Source organism: Pogoniulus pusillus, chromosome Z (assembly GCF_015220805.1).
Source record: "Pogoniulus pusillus isolate bPogPus1 chromosome Z, bPogPus1.pri, whole genome shotgun sequence".
Lineage (NCBI taxonomy): Eukaryota > Metazoa > Chordata > Aves > Piciformes > Lybiidae > Pogoniulus > Pogoniulus pusillus.
In genome coordinates, this window is record NC_087309.1 from 10,764,675 (window position 1) to 10,784,136 (window position 19,462).

Consider the following 19,462-nt stretch of genomic DNA (forward strand, 5'->3'; position numbering starts at 1 on the left):
CCCTGTCCAGTCAACTAGACCATGGCACTAAGTGCCTCAGCCAGGCTTTGCTTGAACTTTCTTTTGTAATTCCAAGCTTAGTTAAAGTGCTAGAGTAGCTCCACCTCAGCTTTTTTTCTCCCATTTTGTCTCTGATTTATAATTGTAATGTCTATTTTCCTTTGCTTTGGATTTCCTCAGCCAGTTCTGAGTTCTCACAGAGGTGAGGGTTTGAAGAGAAGAGGCTCATCTCTTTTCTTCCTTACAGAGTAGGAAAAAAACCTGAAGCCTTATCTTCTGCTGGCAGGCACATTAATCACATCCTTCTGAGTCAGGGTAAGCTGGATCCTTCCTGCATGTGAACTGATGGGAGTCAGCTGCTAGGGAGACATTTAAATTGGGAATGAAATATGTTCCTTTCTAGTTATCTTTGTGTTCTGTTTACACTTGGTGAATCTCAACTCTGTCAGGAGCGGGGTGGAGGGCAGGAATCGCATACCTGAATATTAGGACTTTACTTGGCTTTGCTGTTTGCTTCCTCGATCCCATTCTGATTGCAAATAAGTCACTGGAGACTTAGAGGAGCTCAGCAGTGTGGGTTTCCATTACATCTGGGTTTCTCCTTTGTGTCAGAGGATTGATCTTGCCTTTATTCACACCAGCAACGTGATCTTGGTGTAACATACAGGCACTATAGTGGCTCCTGAGTGTTGATGGTACCACACCTAAAATCTCATGGCCAACTAGGAGCAGCACATTGCCAGAAGTATGCACACAGGCTGGAGGAGGTTTACAGGAGAGCAACATAGAAGTAAAATTATTTGAAAAACACAGATTTTTGGGGAGAGTTGAGAAAAGCAAATTTTTCTCTAGAAAGGAGAATATGAAATGAGTTGACTTTTATTCTGGAGAAGAGAAGACTGAGAGGGGATTTAATAAATATTTATAAACATCTGAGAGTTGGTCAGGAGGGAGTGGACAGGCTCTGCTCACTTGGTCCCTGGGGTAGGACAAGGAGCAATGGGTGTAAGCTGCAGTACAGGAGGTTCCACCTCAACACAAGGGGGAACTTCTTTACTGTAAGGGTCACAGAACACTGGAACAGGCTCCTCAGAAAGGTTGTGGAGTCTGCTTCTCTGGAGACTTTCAAGGCTAAATGCCTTCCTGTGTGATTTGTTCTAGATTGTATGGTCCTGCCCTGGCAGGGGGGTTGGACTGGCTGATCTCCTTGGGTTCCTTCCAATCCCTAACATCCTGTCATCCTGTGAACTACTTGAGGAGATTTTCTAAGGGTATTTAGCATGCACATCTCTGAGTTACTACAGAGATACAAGATAGAAAGACTGCATAGGTGCAGTGTTGTGCTTGAGAGTGTCTGGAAAAAGCTGTTGACATGCAAGCAGCTCTGTGCCCTTATTAACTGACTTTGAAGAGCAAACTTTGCTCAAGAACAGCCAAGAAATTGCTGTACCAGCCTTGTCCCAGTGGCAGACTGGGAGATGGGCATTTTTTTCACTGTGTAGGTGAAGCTTTTCATAGCTTCATAGCTGAGAAGCCAAAGAAAGTGTGGCTCCCAGTTCCACTTTGTCTCACAAGGGAGACAGAGGGAGGCATGGGCACAGTCACAGCCACCTCGAACTATTTAAACACCCCAGGAACAAGGTCAATCAGCAAGCAAAGTGAGTCATCCAGGGGTGTCCCAGCAGCCTGTTAAGTCAGTCTGGTGTAGAGATCCAGCCATGGTTACAGCCAGGCTGAGGGCTGTTGACAGCAGAACCAGACAGAGGCTCTGCACAAACAGGTGGGTGTCCAGGCCACTGGCTTTGGAGAGTGCCAAAGCCTGGCACTTGCAGTGGAGAGTGGTGGAGATGACACCTGCAGCAGATGTGAACAGCCTAATGCCTGAGCTGAAGGAAGAAGTTGCAGAGGCAGAGGATTATAAGGGAGTGTGAAGAGGAGATAGATTGTGGAGCTGGGCTCTGCCATCCCTGAAGGAAGGGCAGCAAGTATGGGTGGCACAAAAGGCAGGAGATCCCGTGTCCTCCTGTCACCTGGAAAAAGGAAGATACCTAAGAGATAGGGGGGAAATGGACACAGATCCCTCTCCATCGAGGCAGGAGAGGTAGGCAAGAACCTTCCTGGTCTACCCAGCCTTCCCAGTTGCCCACACACAACAGGTACAGGGCTCTTGAAGCAGAGGGCCAAGTGAATGAGGATGGAGGTCAGTGTCTATGCACACAGCTACCCAGCACTTGTCAGCCAGTCCCATATCTTAGAATCATAGATTCATCATAGAATCAGCCAGGTTGGAAGAGACCTCAACATCATCCAGTCCAACCTAGCACCCAGCCCTGTCCAGTCAACTAGACCATGGCACTAAGTGCCTCATCCAGGCTTTTCTTCAACACCTCCAGGGACGGTGACTCCACCACCTCCCTGGGCAGCCCATTCCAATCCAAATCACTCTCTCTGGCAAGAACTTCCTCCTAACATCCAGCCTGTACTTCCTCCGGCACAACTTGAGACTGTGTGCCCTTGTTCTATTGCTGGTTGCCTGGAAGAAGAGACCAACCCCCACCTGGCTACAGCCTCCCTTCAGGTAGTTGTAGACAGCAATGAGGTCCCCCCTGAGCCTCCTGTTCTCCAGGCTAAACACCCCCAGCTCCCTCAGCCTCTCCTCATAGGGTTTGTGTTCCAGGCCCCTCACCAGCTTTGTTGCCCTTCTCTGGACATGTTCCAGCACCTCAACATCTCTCTTGAATTGAGTGGCCCAGAAATGGACACAGCACTCAACGCCTAACGTTCTGTGATTCCATGCAACCCAAATGCTCCAATTTGTCTTAGTCTTCTTAGATTTTTCAGGATTGAAGTAAGACTTAGAAAAACTGAATTTAATGCAAGTTTTTGCTTTCAACTTTGACCATAATTTTAAGGAATTTTTCTTGCGTGTCAGTTCGCTGTCTGAAAGCAAGACATGAGAGTACATTCTGTATCTGATTCATGGAAGGTAGGAGAGCCCTGCAGAGGGACCTGGACAGGCTGGATGGGTGGGCACAGGCCAATGGGATGAGATTGAACAAGGCCAAGTGCAGGGTTCTGCACTTTGGCCACAACAACCCCAAGCAGCACTACAGGCTGGGAACAGAGTGGCTGGAGAGCAGTCAGGAACAAAGGGACCTGGGGGTACTGATAGATAGTAGCTGAAGATGAGCCAGCAGTGTGCCCAGGTGGCCAAGAGAGCCAATGGCATCCTGGCCTGCATCAGGAACAGTGTGGCCAGTAGGACAAGGGAGGTTATTCTTCCCCTGTACTCAGCACTGGTCAGGCCACACCTTGAGTGCTGTATCCAGTTCTGGGCCCCTCAATTCAAGAGAGATGTTGAGGTGCTGGAACATGTCCAGAGAAGGGCAACAAAGCTGGTGAGGGGCCTGGAGCACAAACCCTATGAGGAGAGGCTGAGGGAGCTGGGGGTGTTTAGCCTGGAGAAGAGGAGGCTCAGGGGTGACCTCATTGCTGTCTACAACTACCTGGAGGGAGGCTGTAGCCAGGTGGGGTTGGTCTCTTCTTCCAGGCAAGCAGCAATAGAGCAAGGGGACACAGTCTCAAGTTGTGCTGAGGGAAGTCTAGGCTGGATGTTAGGAGGAAGTTGTTGGCAGAGAGAGTGATTGGCATTGGAATGGGCTGCCCAGGGAGGTGGTGGAGTTGCCATCCCTGGAGGTGTTCAATCAAAGCCTGGATGAGGCTCTTAGTGCCATGGTCTAGTTGACTGGCTAGGGCTGGGTGCTAGGTTGGACTGGATGATCTTGGAGGTCTCTTCCAACCTGGTTGATTCTATGATTCTGTGATTCTGTGTTTCGAGGGCAGTGGCTGATTATGATACAGTTCTAGAATAATTGAACTTTCATTTTATTGTCAGGTTCCTGTGATAGATGAGTGAGTAATTTTATAGAGAATGTATGGCTAATGCAGTGGTAGGATAATTTACTCAGTAGTGCCCTGAACAGCCTTCTGTGCAGGTAAACTATCTAAATAACTTGGAGAAGGATGGCAGGAGTATAAATACTGGGTAGAATGGAGTTTGTGGGGAGGGAAAATGTCATTTCATTTCAGTGAAACTCAGTAGGATTGAGAGGTGATTCTGCCACTTTGCTTTGGTAGTACCTCACCTGAAGTACTGTGTGCAGGTCTGGAGGCCTCAATCCAGGAAGGACATGGACCTGATGGAGAGGGTCCAGAGGAGGGCCATGAAATGATTAGGAGTTTGGAGCACGTCTGCTGTGGGGACAGGCTGAGGGAGCTGGGGTTGTTCTGTGTGGAGAGGAGGAGCCTCCAGGGATGCATAATAGCAGCCTTCCGGTACCTGAAGGGCACCTACAAGAAGGATGGAGAGAGACTCTTTACAAAGGCCTTTAGTGACAAAGCAAGGGGCAATGGTTTTATGTTAAGATGTAAATTGGATGTTAGGAACAAGTTCTTCACCACAGAGATGGTGGAACACTGGAACAGGTTGCCCAGGGAGGTAGTCAAGGCTCATTTTTGGAGGTATTCAAGGTCAGGTTTGATGGGGCTCTGAGCAACTTGATCTAGTGGAGGATGTCCCTTCTTACTGTGGGAGAGGTTGGACTAAATGACCTTTGCAAGTCCTTTCCAACCCAATCCATTCTGTGATTCTATGACAGGAAGAAAAGCAATACGAAATGCATAGGTGCAAGTAGGTTCTAGTTTTAGATCAGTTACTATAAATCCATGAAAGCTTTCAGGCCTAGGGAGACCTTCTTTGAATCAAAAACCTTTGCAAGCCTGAAAGTTTTCTCAATATTTAGTTTTAACTTTTTGTTTGTTTGTTTGGCTTAGTAAAGGAGTTGTCCTTCTGTGCAAACTTTTCCTGAGTGTTGTGTTTATGGCAGGGTTATGTCATCAATCAGCACTGGCTGCTTTTTCTTCTTCACTGATTTCTGTAATGGAATTGCACACCGTTGTGTCAGTACACAACCAGGGAGGAGCACAGAGATCAAACTGCTGCTCCACATATCTCATCATGAATAGAGTAAAACTTGAAATGGCTTTCTGCAAAGTCTGTGTCTGTCATTATCCGTTCTCAGGGATTCTCCTTTTGTAAGGATATTGTGCTTTGTGTTTAAAAAATGGTTCATAGAGAAGGTAAAGATATGCAACAAAATTTTAGAATACTGATGTAATCAAATTAAACACATGGCCAGCAAAAAAAATTCTCCAGAGAGAAGTAAAATTGCTTTTTCTTATCATGACAGCTCATATCAGATGTTATGGCTGGCACTTTTCATAGAGGGGCAGAGGCCTGGTAAGGATTACAAACTTTATATTCTTGCCTGAGACTCTTTTGTAGCCTTGTCTTTGTTGGTATATTTGAATATGGCTCACATAACCTTGAATTTTACCAGTTTTATAACCTTGTCCTCTTCCTCTAATCACTGTTGCCCTTTATGAAGGCATCTTTGTGAAGCCACAAGCACGTCATTGTTGTGAGTCCCAAGATGCCATTTTAACTCTGCTGGGGAAAACACAAAACTCCTCATTAAGGTTTTGGATTTCATTTAATATCCCTTTAATTTTTTTTTATCCCAGTTCTGCAGAGATCCTGTTAACATGAATGAGATTCATAGTCATAGAGCTGTGTAAGAGTCAGTCCTTAAGCCACAAACACTTTGGGGATAGGAGCTGCTGTCACTTTTCAGCACTGCGTGGTGTTGTGTGTTATGTTGGTGCTGTACAAGCCAGAGCAATGAGAGCAGATAGGCCCCTTCAAACTAATAAACCCTTTTGTAGGAAATTATTTTGTTTCTTTACATTACCAAAAATTTGTATTTCTCTCATTACTATAAATTCCTATAATTTTAAACACAGTTCTTAGTATGACACAAGAGCCACATCAGTAAAGGAGTGAGTAGGGGAAGAAGGAGAAATGAATTAATTAGGCAGGATTACTCTGTATCCCTTGAAGACCAAGCAAGTTTTTTGCTGACTCTGTCAGGCAAAGGATGAAACTATCACTTAGCAGCACACATTCATATTGTGTGAGGGAGCTGGGGTTGTTTAGCCTGGAGAAGAGGAGGCTCAGGGGGGACCTCATTGCTGTCTACAACTACCTGAAGGGAGGCTGTAGCCAGGTGGGGGTTGGTCTCTTCTTCCAGGCAACCAGCAATAGAACAAGGGGACACAGTCTCAAGTTGTGCCAGGGCAGGTCTAGGCTGGATGTTAGGAGGAAGTTGTTGGCAGAGAGAGTGATTGGCATTGGAATGGGCTGCCCAGGGAGGTGATGGAGTCACTGTCCCTAGAGGAGTTCAAGAAAAGCCTGGCTGAGGCACTTAGTGCCATGGTCTAGTTGACTGGCTAGGGCTGGGTGCTAGGTTGGACTGGCTGCTCTTGGAGGTCTCTTCCAACCTGGCTGATTCTATGATTCTATGATTTTATATCCACAGCATCAAAATATCCTATGTCATGACTGCAACACAAAGGGAATTCCTTTGTTCATTTCAGCTATGACAACAGAAACCTATATTTTGTTTTTCCTGCCATACTTTAAATATCACAGTCCTCAGTATACATGCAGAAGGGTGGGGTGCAGGGATCCTCAGGAACTGAGCATGGCAGACAACTGTGGCAGGGCAGGCAATTACATTAGAATTATAAATCAGAGACAAAATGGGAGGAAAAAAGCTGGAGTGGAGCTACTCTAGCACTTTAAGCTTGGAATTGCAAAAGGAGGTTCAAAAAAAGCCTGGATGAGGCACTTGGTGCCATGGTCTAGTTGATTGGTCAGGGCTGGGTGCTAGGTTTGACTGGATGAGCTTGGAGGTTTCTTCCAATCTGGTTCATTCTTTGATTGTATGAAAATGGCTCAGTAATGGAGCCTTAAACTCACTGGTGAATGGTGGTTTTACGGCCTGCTGCCTTGCTCAGGAAGACATTTCAGTTTGCTGAGCATAAACAATTTGCTAGATGTGATGGTTTGGGTGTTCCCTGGCCCCCCACACTTTAGAAGTCACCCAGCTAGACTCAGCCAGGCTCTGGGAATATAAATGAAGCTATTTATTTACAGCTAGCACAATGTACAAGCAGATATTTACAGTATATACAGTTATAGACAGAAATATACAAGGTAAAAGTAATACAGAAACACAACTCCCCTCCCAGAAACCTGAGTCCTCAAGAGGGGCTCTCGACCACCCCTGCACCTTCCCCCTGCCCCTCTCAACCTTATCCCAGTCCTAAGGAAGAATGGAGGTTCAGCCAATAGGTTAAGAAGCAAAGGTGAGTGGCAGGTGAGGTCAGGGAGCTGCAGCTCAGTCAAAGCCCAGCCCGAGAGTGCAGACAAAAATACTTACTTCCTGTTCAGCAAGACTCTGAGGGAAGCAGACTTCACCACTGTTTTCCTTTCACAGCCTATGATCTAGTTCTTCTCACCAAAACATTCTAGCCTGCTTCAAACTAGCACACTAGACTAGGGTCTTGGAATAGGTCAAACCCAGGAGACAAATCCTCTCTTGCTGCCCCTAAATGATTTGTTTTCTTTTGGTCAAATAGCATTGGCTTTGCTGGAGGGTTTCTGGGGAATGATAGAAGGGAAGGGATTATGTCTGTCTCTGCTTTGACTCTGGTTTCAGTTCTAATCCATATTCCATGTACTCAATGTATATATCAAACTGGTGTCCTTGGACTCTCTGAAGCTTTAGTTTCAAAACTTCCCATTCCCAAGGGCCAGTGCTAGTGAGACAAGGCAGTGTGTCTGGCTTTTCTTACTTCATGGATGGAAGAGACCAAGGCTTCTCCATTGGAGGCAGTCTTGTTTCAGAGACTCAGACTGCTTTTACTGCAGCTTTTCTCCTTCTTGTGTCTTCAGTGCACATATATCCGAGAATAGCCTGGGTCTGTCAGAGCCACCCCTATAACCCCCATTTCATAAGGTGCCATGCAGGAGAGAAGTCCAGTGTTTGAAAATATTTATAAAGTGCTAGCAGACAGCTGAAAGTAAGTGGTGATGTGACACTCCACTGACATTCAGCAGATCAGGAACAGCAGTTTGGCTGCACTCTGAGAGAGGCTGGGAGAAATGATGAACTGTTTCACATTTCCTCTAAAAGCACTGTCATCAGCTACTGGAAAACTGTGATCTGTACTTAGCTATCTCACCTCCACCTTCCTCCTTACCCTTCACTAAAGGTGGTTGGTTTTGCTGATTTCCTCTCCCTTCCTCCTTCAGAATTGATGGGCTCATTACTGCTTGATTGAGGCAGCTGGTTGTTAATGCACCCACACTTGAAAATACGGAGGTGTGAGGGTGTCAGCCTCCAGCAGCTCCCTGGAAATCCACAAGTGGCATTTATCAGGCTTGTGCTGCTCTTGGTAATAAGACCTGGTTCTGATAACTGCTTTAGATTGAGCCCTTTCTGTCACATAATGCAGAAAGTGAGTGGATGGTGCAGTGAGGACATGCTGTTGCAGTTCAGTGGCCTGCTGAAGTTTTGTCTGAGGTAGTGTCTGCTTTCCTTTCAGCAAACCCCTGTGAGCTCCACTGTCGCCCAATAGATGGCCATTTTTCTGAGAAGATGCTTGATGCAGTCACCGATGGCACTCCGTGCTTTGAAGGGAGACACAGCCGAGATACCTGTATTAATGGCATGTGTAAGGTATTGGGTATGTTTGCATGTTTCTTTCTCTACAATATTTTATAAAGTTTTGCAGAAAAGTTTAACAATTTGGGGTTGTTTTTTTTTTTTTTTTTTGGGGGGGGGAGGGGTATGAAGGTGGACTGCTCCGTTTTGTCACATTTTAGTGATCGTGGAAATAAGTTTATAGAAACAGCTTCTCCAAGTTGATGTGAGAGTCATTTCCATCCTTTTTGATTGTAGAATGGGCAGAGTTGGAAAAGGATCATCTAGTCCAACCTCCTGGCCAGGGACACTTTCCACTAGATCAGCTTCCGCAGAACCACATGCAGCCTGATCTCCAGAGCTAACCTCCCTAACCCTTACCTCCAGGGATGGGAGTTCCACCACCTCCCTGGGCAACCTCTTCCAGTGTCTCACTACCCTTATGGTGAAGAACTGCTTCCTAATGTTTAATCTAAATCTTCTCTCCTCTAGCTTGGATCCATTCCCCCTAGTCCTATCACTACCCAACACCCTAAAAAGTCTGGTCACCAGCTTTCTTGTTACTGTTACTGGGAGGCTGCAGTCCTTCAGTTACTGGAAGGCCACAATAAGGTCTCCTCAGAGGCTTCTCCTCTTCAGACTGAACAGTTACAACTCTCTCAGTCTGTCTCCAGCCCTCTGATCATCCTCGTGGCCCTTCTCTGGATGCCTTCCATCATGTCCAGATCTTTCTTGTAACAGAGTCTGCAGAAATGGGTGCAGTACTCCAGGTGGGGTCTCACCAGAGTGGAGTAGAAGGGCAGAATCACCTCTCTCTACTTGCTGACCACACTTCTCCTGATGCAGCCCAGGATCTGGTTGACTCTCTGGGCTGCAGGTGCACACTGCTGGCTCATGTTGTGCTTTTCATCCACCAGCACCCTCAAGGCTGCTTTCAAGCCAGTCACTGCCCAGCTTATATCAGTGCCTGGGGTTACCTCGACCCAGGTGTAGTACATTGCACTAAGTCTTGTTGAAGCTCATGAGGTTGGCTTGGGCCCACCTCTGTAGCTAGTCAAGGTCCCTCTGGATGGATCCCTTCCCTCCAGCTGTCAGCCACACCAGCTTGGTGCTGTTGGCAAACTTACTGAAGGTGCCTCAGTCCCTATCACTGATGAAGATTTTGAACAAGGTTGGTCCCAATGCTGATCTTCCAGTTATCAGTGCCTCCACTTGGACATGGACTCATTAACAGCCACTCTTTGGGTGCAGCTGTCAAGCCAGCCCTTTATCTTGAAGTGATCCATCAAAACCAAATTTTACCAGCTTGAAGATGAGGATGTCACAGAATCACAGAAACATGCAGGTTGGAAAAGACACTCGGGATCACCAAGTCCAACCTATAGCCCTACTCTACAAAATTTACCTTAAACCCTTAAACACATCCAGGGTGGGTGACTCAACCACCTCCCAGGGCAGCTCATTCCAGTGCCTGACCACTCTCTCCATGAAAAACTACCCAGCCTCAGCTTGAGGACATTCCCCCTTGTTCTGTCTCCAATTACCTGTGAGATGAGATCAGCAGCAGCCTCTCTACAATGTCCCTCCAGGTGGTTGTAGACAGCAATGAGGTTTCCCTTCAGCCTCCTCTTTTTCAAACTAACCGTCACCAGCTTCTTCAGCCATTCCTCATAAGATTTATTCTCCAGGCTCTTTCCCAGATTTGTTGCCCTCTTCTGGAACCACACCAGCACCTCCACATCCCTCTTTTATTGCACTGCCCCAAACTGAACACCTCTTGTGAGATGTAGCCTCACAAGAGCTGAGGGCAAGGGGGCAGTCACCTCCCTACTCCTGCTGGCCATTACATTTTTAATCCAAGCCAGGATGCCGTTTGCTTTCTTTGCCACCTGGGCACACTGCTGGCTCATACTAAGTTATTTGTCTGTTACAACCCTTAGACCTGTTTCTGCCAGGCAGCTCTCCAGCCACACTTCCCCAATCCTGTAGCATTGCTCGTGTGTCGAAGGCTTTGCTCAGGTCCAGATAAATGACACTGGCAGCTCTCCCCTTCTCTATTGATGTTGTGACCTTGTCATAGAAGGCCACCAGGCTTGCCAGGCACGATTTGTCTTTACTGAAGCCCTGTTGATTGTATCCAATCACTTCTTCATTGTTCTTCTGCCTCAGCAGTGCCTCCAGGATGATCTGCCCCATGATCTTACCAGGCACCAAGGTGAGACTGTCTGGCTTGTAGTTCCCCCTGAATCCATTAGACTGAGTGCTAATTACTTTTGGTGCCTTTTAACCCCTCTCTTCTAACATATCTCAAAACATCAATATGAGAAATGTGTTTGTTTCTGTTGAGATGTTTTCACTAAGGGTTGTAGCTTTTGGATTGTAATTGGTGTCACTGCTTTCTGTGGGTATTTTCATGAAAATGAGGTTTAACCTCACACATCACATAGCAATTCTGAACTGAGTTCTATTAAGAGCAGACATTTAGACCTGGAGGCAGTAAAATTATTTTAGTTTACAGCAGTAAATTGAATAATGCTGTACAGTGAGATAATAGGCAAGCACTGGGCATGTGGTTCAATCTTCACAGAATCACAGAACTTTAGTGGTTGGAGGGGACCTCCCTGCCAAGGCAGGATCCCAGGAATGCATCCAGGCAGGTCTTGAAAGTCTCCGAAGGAGACTCCACAATCTCTTTGGACAGCCTGTTCAAGTGCTCTGTCACCCTCATTGTAAAGAAGTTTCTCTTCATGTTAAGTTGAAACCATCTATGTTCCAATTTGTAGCCATTGCTCCTTGTCTTATTGCTGCTGAGCACCAAGAAGAGATTGGCAATGTTCTGTTTATTGAAGAGGAGGGGTCATGTTTTCTGCATATTTAACATGTCAATAGTAGGTTTCCAGGATGTTATTTGTGCTTGTGACATTTGCAGGTGTGTTCTGTAGCTGCTTTAACACCCACAGTCTTAGCATTGGTTTTAGTGAATTTCTCATAATTGAAATGAGTATTTCTCTCACACAGACTATATCTACAACTATGGTTTATTTCTTTGAACTGATGATTTGTGTCCTGTACCCTCTTGAACCCTGAATGTTTAGTTGTGAGTTTTTTTTAACAACTGCATGCAATGCTACAGGCTTGGGGAAAAGTGGTTGGAAAGCTGCCAGGCAGAAAAGGACCAGGGGGATGCTGGTTGACAGCCATCTGAACGTGATCCAGCAGTGTACCCTGGTGGCCAGGAATGCTATCAGCCTCCTGGCCTGTACCAGAAATTATGTGGCTGATAGGAGAAAGAAAGTGATATGTCCCTGTCCTCACAGAACTATCACAGAGTTAGCCAACTTGGAAAAGACCTCTAAGATCATTGAGACCAACCTATCACCTAACTATTCTAGTTAACTAAACCATGGACTAAGTGCCTCGTTCAGCCTCCTTTTAAACACCTCCAGGGATGGTGACTCCACTACCTTCCTGGGCAGCCCATTCAAATGCCATTCACTCTTTCTGTGAAAAACTTCTTCCTAACATCCAGCCTAAACCTACCCTGTTGCAGCTTGAAACTGTGTCCTCTTGTTCTTTCACTGGGTGCCTGGGAGGAGACACTGTCACGAAGGGGTATTCTGCCGCCTACGCCGATTTTGGAGGAGGGGAGAAATTGATTGGGGCGAAATAATGTTCTATAAAAAACATGTATTTATTAGACTCAATATTCTGGACTCTCACCACCCCCAACCACTGTATATTAATATTAAAAATGTTCTTACACGGTCATGAAAACATTTCAGGATAAATATCTACAGTAACTTATTAATTAACTAGCAAACAATTCAAACTATAAACAGAGAGAGGAGTTTCCCTGAGGCAAATACCGTTTGGGGTCTATTCACTATTTGCCCAGCAGAGTGGGCTGGAAACTGATTCTGCTCTATGGCAGAGGCAACAGATATTTACAGAGGTATTAAAGCAATTACTTACAACTCTGATTAATCAATAATCACCCTCTGGAGCTATGTCACAGCCTATGCCTAGTGTCCAAACTTCAGGGGATCTCTGCCTGTGGACTTTGAGGCTGGAATCCTCCCAGCTTGAGGGGCAAGGATGAATCTTCCCAGTTTCTGGGGAAAGACAGTCTCTGACGTGGTTCTCCTAGCGAAAGATGCAATCTCCGCCTTGGTGCTGTTGGCTTCTTGTGGATGCTCTGCCCAGGGATTCTTAGCAGGCAGGATCTCAGGTGCAGGAGGAGAATATCGTGCAGTCTCAGCATGATCTCATGCAGCTAGCAGGCCGATTGCATGCAGACAATCCAGAGTCTGCTTCCTGGTTATCTCAGCGGCAATGGCGCTTACCAGGCAATGATAGGCAGTGGGCATGCAAAGTATGCATGGCTGCTGGGAGTCTGAGCTCCGTAGGTAAAGGCAATGCAGGATCTGGTCCTGATAACACAGTGGCGTGCAAGTGTGCACAGCTGGCTGGGAGACTATAGGCTCCACATATATATATAGGCAGGCTTAAATGAGCTCTGCAACTAGGGTACGCAGGCAGGGGAGTCCGAGCTGTGAGTGGGTCAGAGCATGAGGGTCTGAGCTATGCAGGGGTCTGATCAGCAAGTGAGGCTCTGAGTGTGAGCAATGGCATCCAAGCAGGGGGCTTGAGCATGTTGTTTACCTGTGCACCCCTATTTATTGAATGTGGGCCGAGATTAATGGCCCTTCGGCCACTAGAATGACCAATCAGGTTGGCAGTCAGCCAAACCTTACCATAACAGGCAAAAGCACTTGCCTGGACTCTCCCCAAATATGGCGATCACCTGGGCTTACATCAGGGAGACATGAGCTGGGTGTGCAGGGGCTTACACAACCTGTTTACAACCAGGGGTCCTGGCAGACCAGACTTTATGGCACCAGGCCTGTTGTGCCTCATTTTTATCCCAATAATGTGTTTACCTCTGGTTTAGACAGAAAAAACATGTCCAGGCAGGGCAAGGTGTAAACAAGCCTCTTTCTGGGCCTACAGGCCCTCCACAACAGAGACCAACCCCACCTGGCTAAAATCTCCCTTCAGGTAATTGTAGACAGCAATGACCTCTCCTCTGAGCCTCCTCCTCTCCAGGCTGAACACAGCAGTCGTGAGACCATACTTTGAGTACTACATCCCATTTTGGCTGTCATAGTAAAAGAAAGACGTTGACATGCTGGGACGGGTACAGAGAATGGCAACAAAGCTGGTGAGAGGTTTGAAGAGCATGTCTTATGAGGAGAGGCTGAGGGAGCTCGGATTGTTTAACCTGAGGAAGAGGAGGCTGAGAGGAGACCTTGTTTCTCTCTACAGCTGCCTAAAGAAGGTTGTAGCAAGTCTGATGTTGGCCTCTTCTCCCAGGCAGGACAGCAACAAGAGATAATGACTCAAGCTGCACCAGGGAAGTTTAGGTTGGATATTAGGAAGAATTTCTTTACTGAAAGAGTGTTGAGGCATTGGAACAGGCTACCCAGGGAGGTGGTGAAGTCACCATGCCCTGAGGTGTTCAAAAACGAAGTAGATGTGGCACTTCAGGACATGGTGTATTGGACATGGATTTGTTGGCTAGAAGTTTGAACTTGATGACCTTAGAGGTCTTTTCCAGCCTTTATGACTGTGTGGTTCTATGATCTTTGGAAAACAAAGCAGGTCTTGATGCACCATGGAAACTCTGTAAGCCTACTGCAGATAGCTGGAGATTGCATGTCCTAACTCACTGCATTACATAACAATGGAACTAGAAGGGACTCTGGGAAGTCATCTGTTTCATCCCTTCACAGCGTCTTGTTCTCTTTTTGATAACTTTCACGTTCTTTTCTTGAACACTTTCAGCAATAGAAGCTTCACCTTTTAAACAGGTTCTTGACATACCCTCTCTAAAGACTTTCTGTGTTAATAGAATGGTAGCGCCTCAGAAAGCATCAGTAAAAGATGTCTTTCTAGTTTTTTTGCAGGACATGCACTTAGGAGGAGGAGGAGTTACTGTAACCCTGCTTAAGTTCACACCAAAGAGATTCTGCTTGATACCAGAATGAGTCTTCTATGTTGGTGAAAGACCTGACTTGGACTTGAGCACTTCAAACCATTGTCAGCATATTAAAAACTTTGCTATACTTCTGACTTTCTCTAGTCTAAATGCATAGCTCAGAAGGCTATGAGATGTGACAAAGCCATTACTAGTTGTAGTTTATAGATACTAGTATGCTTTAGCATTCTCAGAATCACAGAATGTCGGGGCTGGAAGGGACTTCCAAAGCTCATCCAGTCCAGCCCCCCTGCAGAGCAGGATCACCTGTACCAGATCACACGGGAACATGTGCAGGCAGGTTTTGGATATCTCCAGAGTGGGAGACTCCACAACCCCCCTGGGCAGCCTGTGCCAGTGTTCTGTCACCTTCACAGGGAAAAAAAATCATCCTTCTGTTTCCATGAATCTTCCTGTGCCTCAGCTTCCACCCATTGCCCCTTGTCCTGTCCTTGGGCATCACCGAGCAGAGTCTGGCTCCATCCTCCTGGCACTCACCCTTTGCATATTTATAAACATCGATGAGCTCACCTCTCAGTCTCCTCCAAGCCAAAGAGCCCCAGCTCCCTCAGTCTCTCCTTGTAAGAGAGATATTTCATTCCCTTCATCATCTTTGTGTCTCTGTGCTGGACTCTCTCAAGCAATTCTATGTTCCTCTTGAACTGTGGGGCCCAGAAGTAGACATAATACTCCAGATTCGGCCACACTGGGGCAGAGTAGTGGTGCCGGAGAACCTCTCTCAACCTGTTAACCCTTCTAATACACCCCAGAATGGCATTGGCCCTCTTGGCTACAAGAACACATAGTGGTAGGAACTCAAGGCCTTTCTGGAAGGTAGAGGTGCTGACATACAGTTTTACCAGCATTTCACATATCCACTACTGCTTCTCGCCTTTGACAAGCAGATTGAATTGGAGTCAGAATCCCAGAGCCAACAACACAGTCACGCAACTGCTGCAAATGAGATCAGGTGTTGAATAGGTAACCCAAATAGCTCACACTTGAGGGAAAAGCAGTGTGCTTTTGTCTCAAACAAGTACCAAACATAACACTTGAGCTTTTTCAGGCATCTCTGTAGAATCCACTAGTTTTCCAGTCCAGCTAGTTACACACGATGCATACATTATGGGTCACAGTGAGTAAAGCTGGAAATGCACTTAATGTAGTCTGGAACATTGTTCTTATACACCAGTAGCAACATGTTGCTAATGATGTGAAGAAAGAGTTCACAAATGTTAGTGGCAATTTCTGTTAAAGCCCTGCTCTGTGGTTTTTTTTTTTTTTTGTGTTACATCTCACAAAAGCACTTCAGATTCTGAATGATAAAATAACAAACACTTCACTCAGGTATGAAATGGAGTGGAAAAATGAAATGGTGAGATGTTGTAGGTTAGATGCACTGTCCGTATTGCTCGTGTGTTTGGTGTGCAGACCAGCTGGTTTGTTGCAACTGAATTCAGAGTTTTCCCAGTGGTTATGTCGTAACAAGATCAACTCAGATGCAATGAAGAATTTAATCTCCTAAATTCATCTGGTTTCAGCCTGATGTTGCAGTTTGCCATGGTTTTGTTCAGAGTGATCAGAGAAATTGGTCTTGCCTTGATAGCTAAACGTGGATTGAAATACCTCATTATAGCTACCTGAGGTATAGTGGATGCTTTCCTAGCTACCTTAGTAAAGCTCTGCTGTGTATCCTCAAGCTGGAAGTAAGTATGGACAGACGCTAGTGCTAATTAGGAGGAAGTTAGGAGGAAGTTCTTGCCAGAGAGAGCAATTTGCCATTGGAATGGGCTGCTCAGGGAGATGGTGGAGTCACTGACCCTGGAGGTGTTCAAGAAAAGCCTGGATGAGGCATTTAGTGCCATGGTCTAGATGACTGGATAGGGCTGGGTGCTAGGTTGGACTGGGTGATGTTGGAGGTCTCTTCCAACCCGGCTGATTCTCTGATTCTAATTCACTTGGGCTATTTGCCCAGTGTATGGGTCCTAATGTTTTTGGAGTGTTGCCTATGCCTCAGTGCAGGTGGAAGCCTTACCAGTAATGTGTGCTCATTATGGTGTTGCTTTAGAACTTGTTAGTTCAATAACAAGCTAGAATTGTTGGCTTCTTTGAGGTCCTGGTGTATGAAACAACTGGGTCCTCTCTCAGCTTTCTAAGCACACGTAAAGTCATTAAATCAGCTCAGTGCTGGAACCAGTGGCTCCAAAGGGAGATCTCCAAGCTAGATGTGCAGTTGCAATCCTTTCGTATTCCATCTGGGGCGAAGAGGGACATAAGAGATGCAGTCCTTTTACTCCTTTTATTTTATTTGTTCCAAGACTGGCCTTCTGAGACTGCCTCCTTTTGTCAGATCTGACTTATAAGTACCTTTGAGAGGAAGGAGTCAGCAAGATTTGTCAGTAATTTCATCTAAAATCAAGATATACTATGACTAGTTTCTATTTAACCGTGTTTGTCTGCACTTATCCTTTCAGTGTCATTTCCCTCCCTTTATTTAGAAGGTCCTTAAAGCACATATCCTATCTTCCTGTGTTTCAAATTATACATCACCATAACGCTCTGAATTCTTAAAAGAGCAGTCAATTGCTCCCTCATTGCCACCAAGCAAAGATACTGCCACTAGAGTATGTTTGCTGGGCACTGATGACTGAGTATTTTGGTTCAGTACAAGCCATGGCATCATCTGAAAATGGAGGCTTAGGTGGTGTATGCACTGAGAGAACTTAGCATTCCAGCTGTTTCTGGTAAGCATACATCTCCTGCACAGAGTTTCAATAAGCTTGAATGACCTTTGGTCACGCAAATCTGTGAGCTCTTCTCTGTGGCAATTCACAAGTGTTGTGTTGAGGGGCTAACACTGTATTGGAGAAGTACAGAGCATTAGGGAGGAAAATGTGGTGTTTTTTCTTAATGAAAAGCAGATTACCCTTCTCAGGTGTTTTGTAATAGCTTTGCACCTTCTTCCTGTGGTTCAGTCTCCTCTTCCCTCTGCTAGCCCAACAGGACATGGAATCAAATCTGCCTAGACAAATTAGATGATAAATGGGGACATCAGGACATAGTTCTCCCTGTTCAAAGCAATGTCATGGCCAACATGACATGGATATGGTTTCTTTATTTGAAGGCCGGTGAGAGAGACAAAGGGAAGGAAAGAGCTTAAAATTAAGTGTACCATCCATGTAACTTTGATATTCAGGCAGTATATACAGGCCATACCCTTCAGCAGCCACAAGGACTTTGTATCTGCCACACGCTGCCAGTCTGACACAAAAGTCTCTCCTCCTGCAAGTGGCAAAAGGGTAATGTTTCTAGCTGTTTTCCATTTAGTCACTGAACAGCAGGAAAGAAATTGTTCCTCTTTCCTGTAATGCAGCCAGGAAATTCAGGCCATTATTTCTGCCTGTTCATTATGTGCTGGGTCCAGAAATAAAGCTGGGCTCAGGTGCACCAAAAAGGCCCTTGGTGAACGGGGCAGTGGCAAAAGGCTGCATGAAAGGATGCTAATTTGTGCTGCACATGCTATGGCACATAGTGGTTCCTGTAGTGCATCATACTTTACAGGCAGAGGGTACAGAAGAAAATCTGTGTGCAAAAGAATCAAAACGTTTGTGCTGCTGGTTTGATTTTTTTTTCTTGTTTATATATCTTGTGCTAAGCCTCTGGATCCCTTTTAAATGGCAATTTGAGACACATCATCTTAAGACAGGTTTAGAAAATATGGCTACTGTGTACCTAGAAGGACCAGAAGAATGAGGAAAGCAAGTGAAAGGGAGGAGGAAGCATCTAGAAATTAATCTAATGGATGACAGAAGTTATGTGATATTGACTGGAGTGGGAAGGTAAAACATGACCTGAGAATTAAACTTAATGTAAATGTACTTAGAATAAATGACCACTGGAGGTGTTTCATCTGGCATGAGAATAGACATTTTGTCACCAGTGGCCATGTAATGAGGCCCTGCTGCTAGATACAAAGGTCGTTGCACTACCAGCAGTATCCCAGAGCTAGGGAATAAAATGAAAGAGAGCCGTTGGCATCCTGGCCTGGATCAGGAACACTGTGGCCAGTAGGATGAGGAATCATAGAATCATAGAATCAACCAGGTTGGAAGAGAACTCCAACATCATCCAGGCCAACCTAGCACCCAGCCCTAGCCAGTCAACTAGACCATGGCACTAAGTGCCTCATCCAGGCTTTGCTTGAACACCTCCAGGGATGGTGCCTCCACCACCTCTCTGGGCAGCCCATTCCAATGCCAATCACTCTCTCTGGCAACAACTTCCTCCTAACATCCAGCCTATACTTCCCTCAGCACAACTTGAGACTGTGTCCCCTTTTTCTGTTGCTGGTTGCCTGGGAGAAGAGACCAACCTCCACCTGGCTACAGCCTTCCTCCAGGTAGTTGTAGACAGCAATGAGGTCACTCCTGAGCCTCCTCTTCTCCAGGCTAAACAACCCCAGCTCCCTCAGCCTCTCCTCATAGGGTTTGTGCTCCAGGCCCCTCACCAGCTTTGTCGCCCTTCTCTGGACACGTTCCAGCACCTCAACATCTCTCTTGAATTGAGGAGCCCAGAACTGGACACAGCACTGAAGCTGTGGCCTGACCAGTGCTGAGTACAGGGGAAGAATAACCTCCCTTGTCCTACTGGCCACACTGTTCCTGATGCAGGCCAGGATGCCATTGGCTCTCTTGGCCACCTGGGCACACTGCTGCCTCATCTTCAGCTTACTATCTATCAGTACCCCCAGGTCCCTTTCTTCCTGGCTGCTCTCCAGCCACTCAGTCCCCAGCCTGTAGCGCTGCTTGGGGTTGTT

At 46.2% G+C, this 19,462-nt stretch overlaps 1 protein-coding gene across 1 annotated transcript in view; it reads left to right on the forward strand.

Moving 5' to 3' along the window:
* The window catches only part of ADAMTS12 (ADAM metallopeptidase with thrombospondin type 1 motif 12), a 257,252-nt gene that overhangs the window by 175,764 nt on the left and 62,026 nt on the right, over nucleotides 1–19,462 (forward strand). Inside the window, exon 13 of the mRNA XM_064176516.1 lies at nucleotides 8,512–8,645. Within this exon, the coding sequence (XP_064032586.1) occupies nucleotides 8,512–8,645 (134 nt within the window). The remainder of the gene's footprint in view (nucleotides 1–8,511; nucleotides 8,646–19,462) is intronic.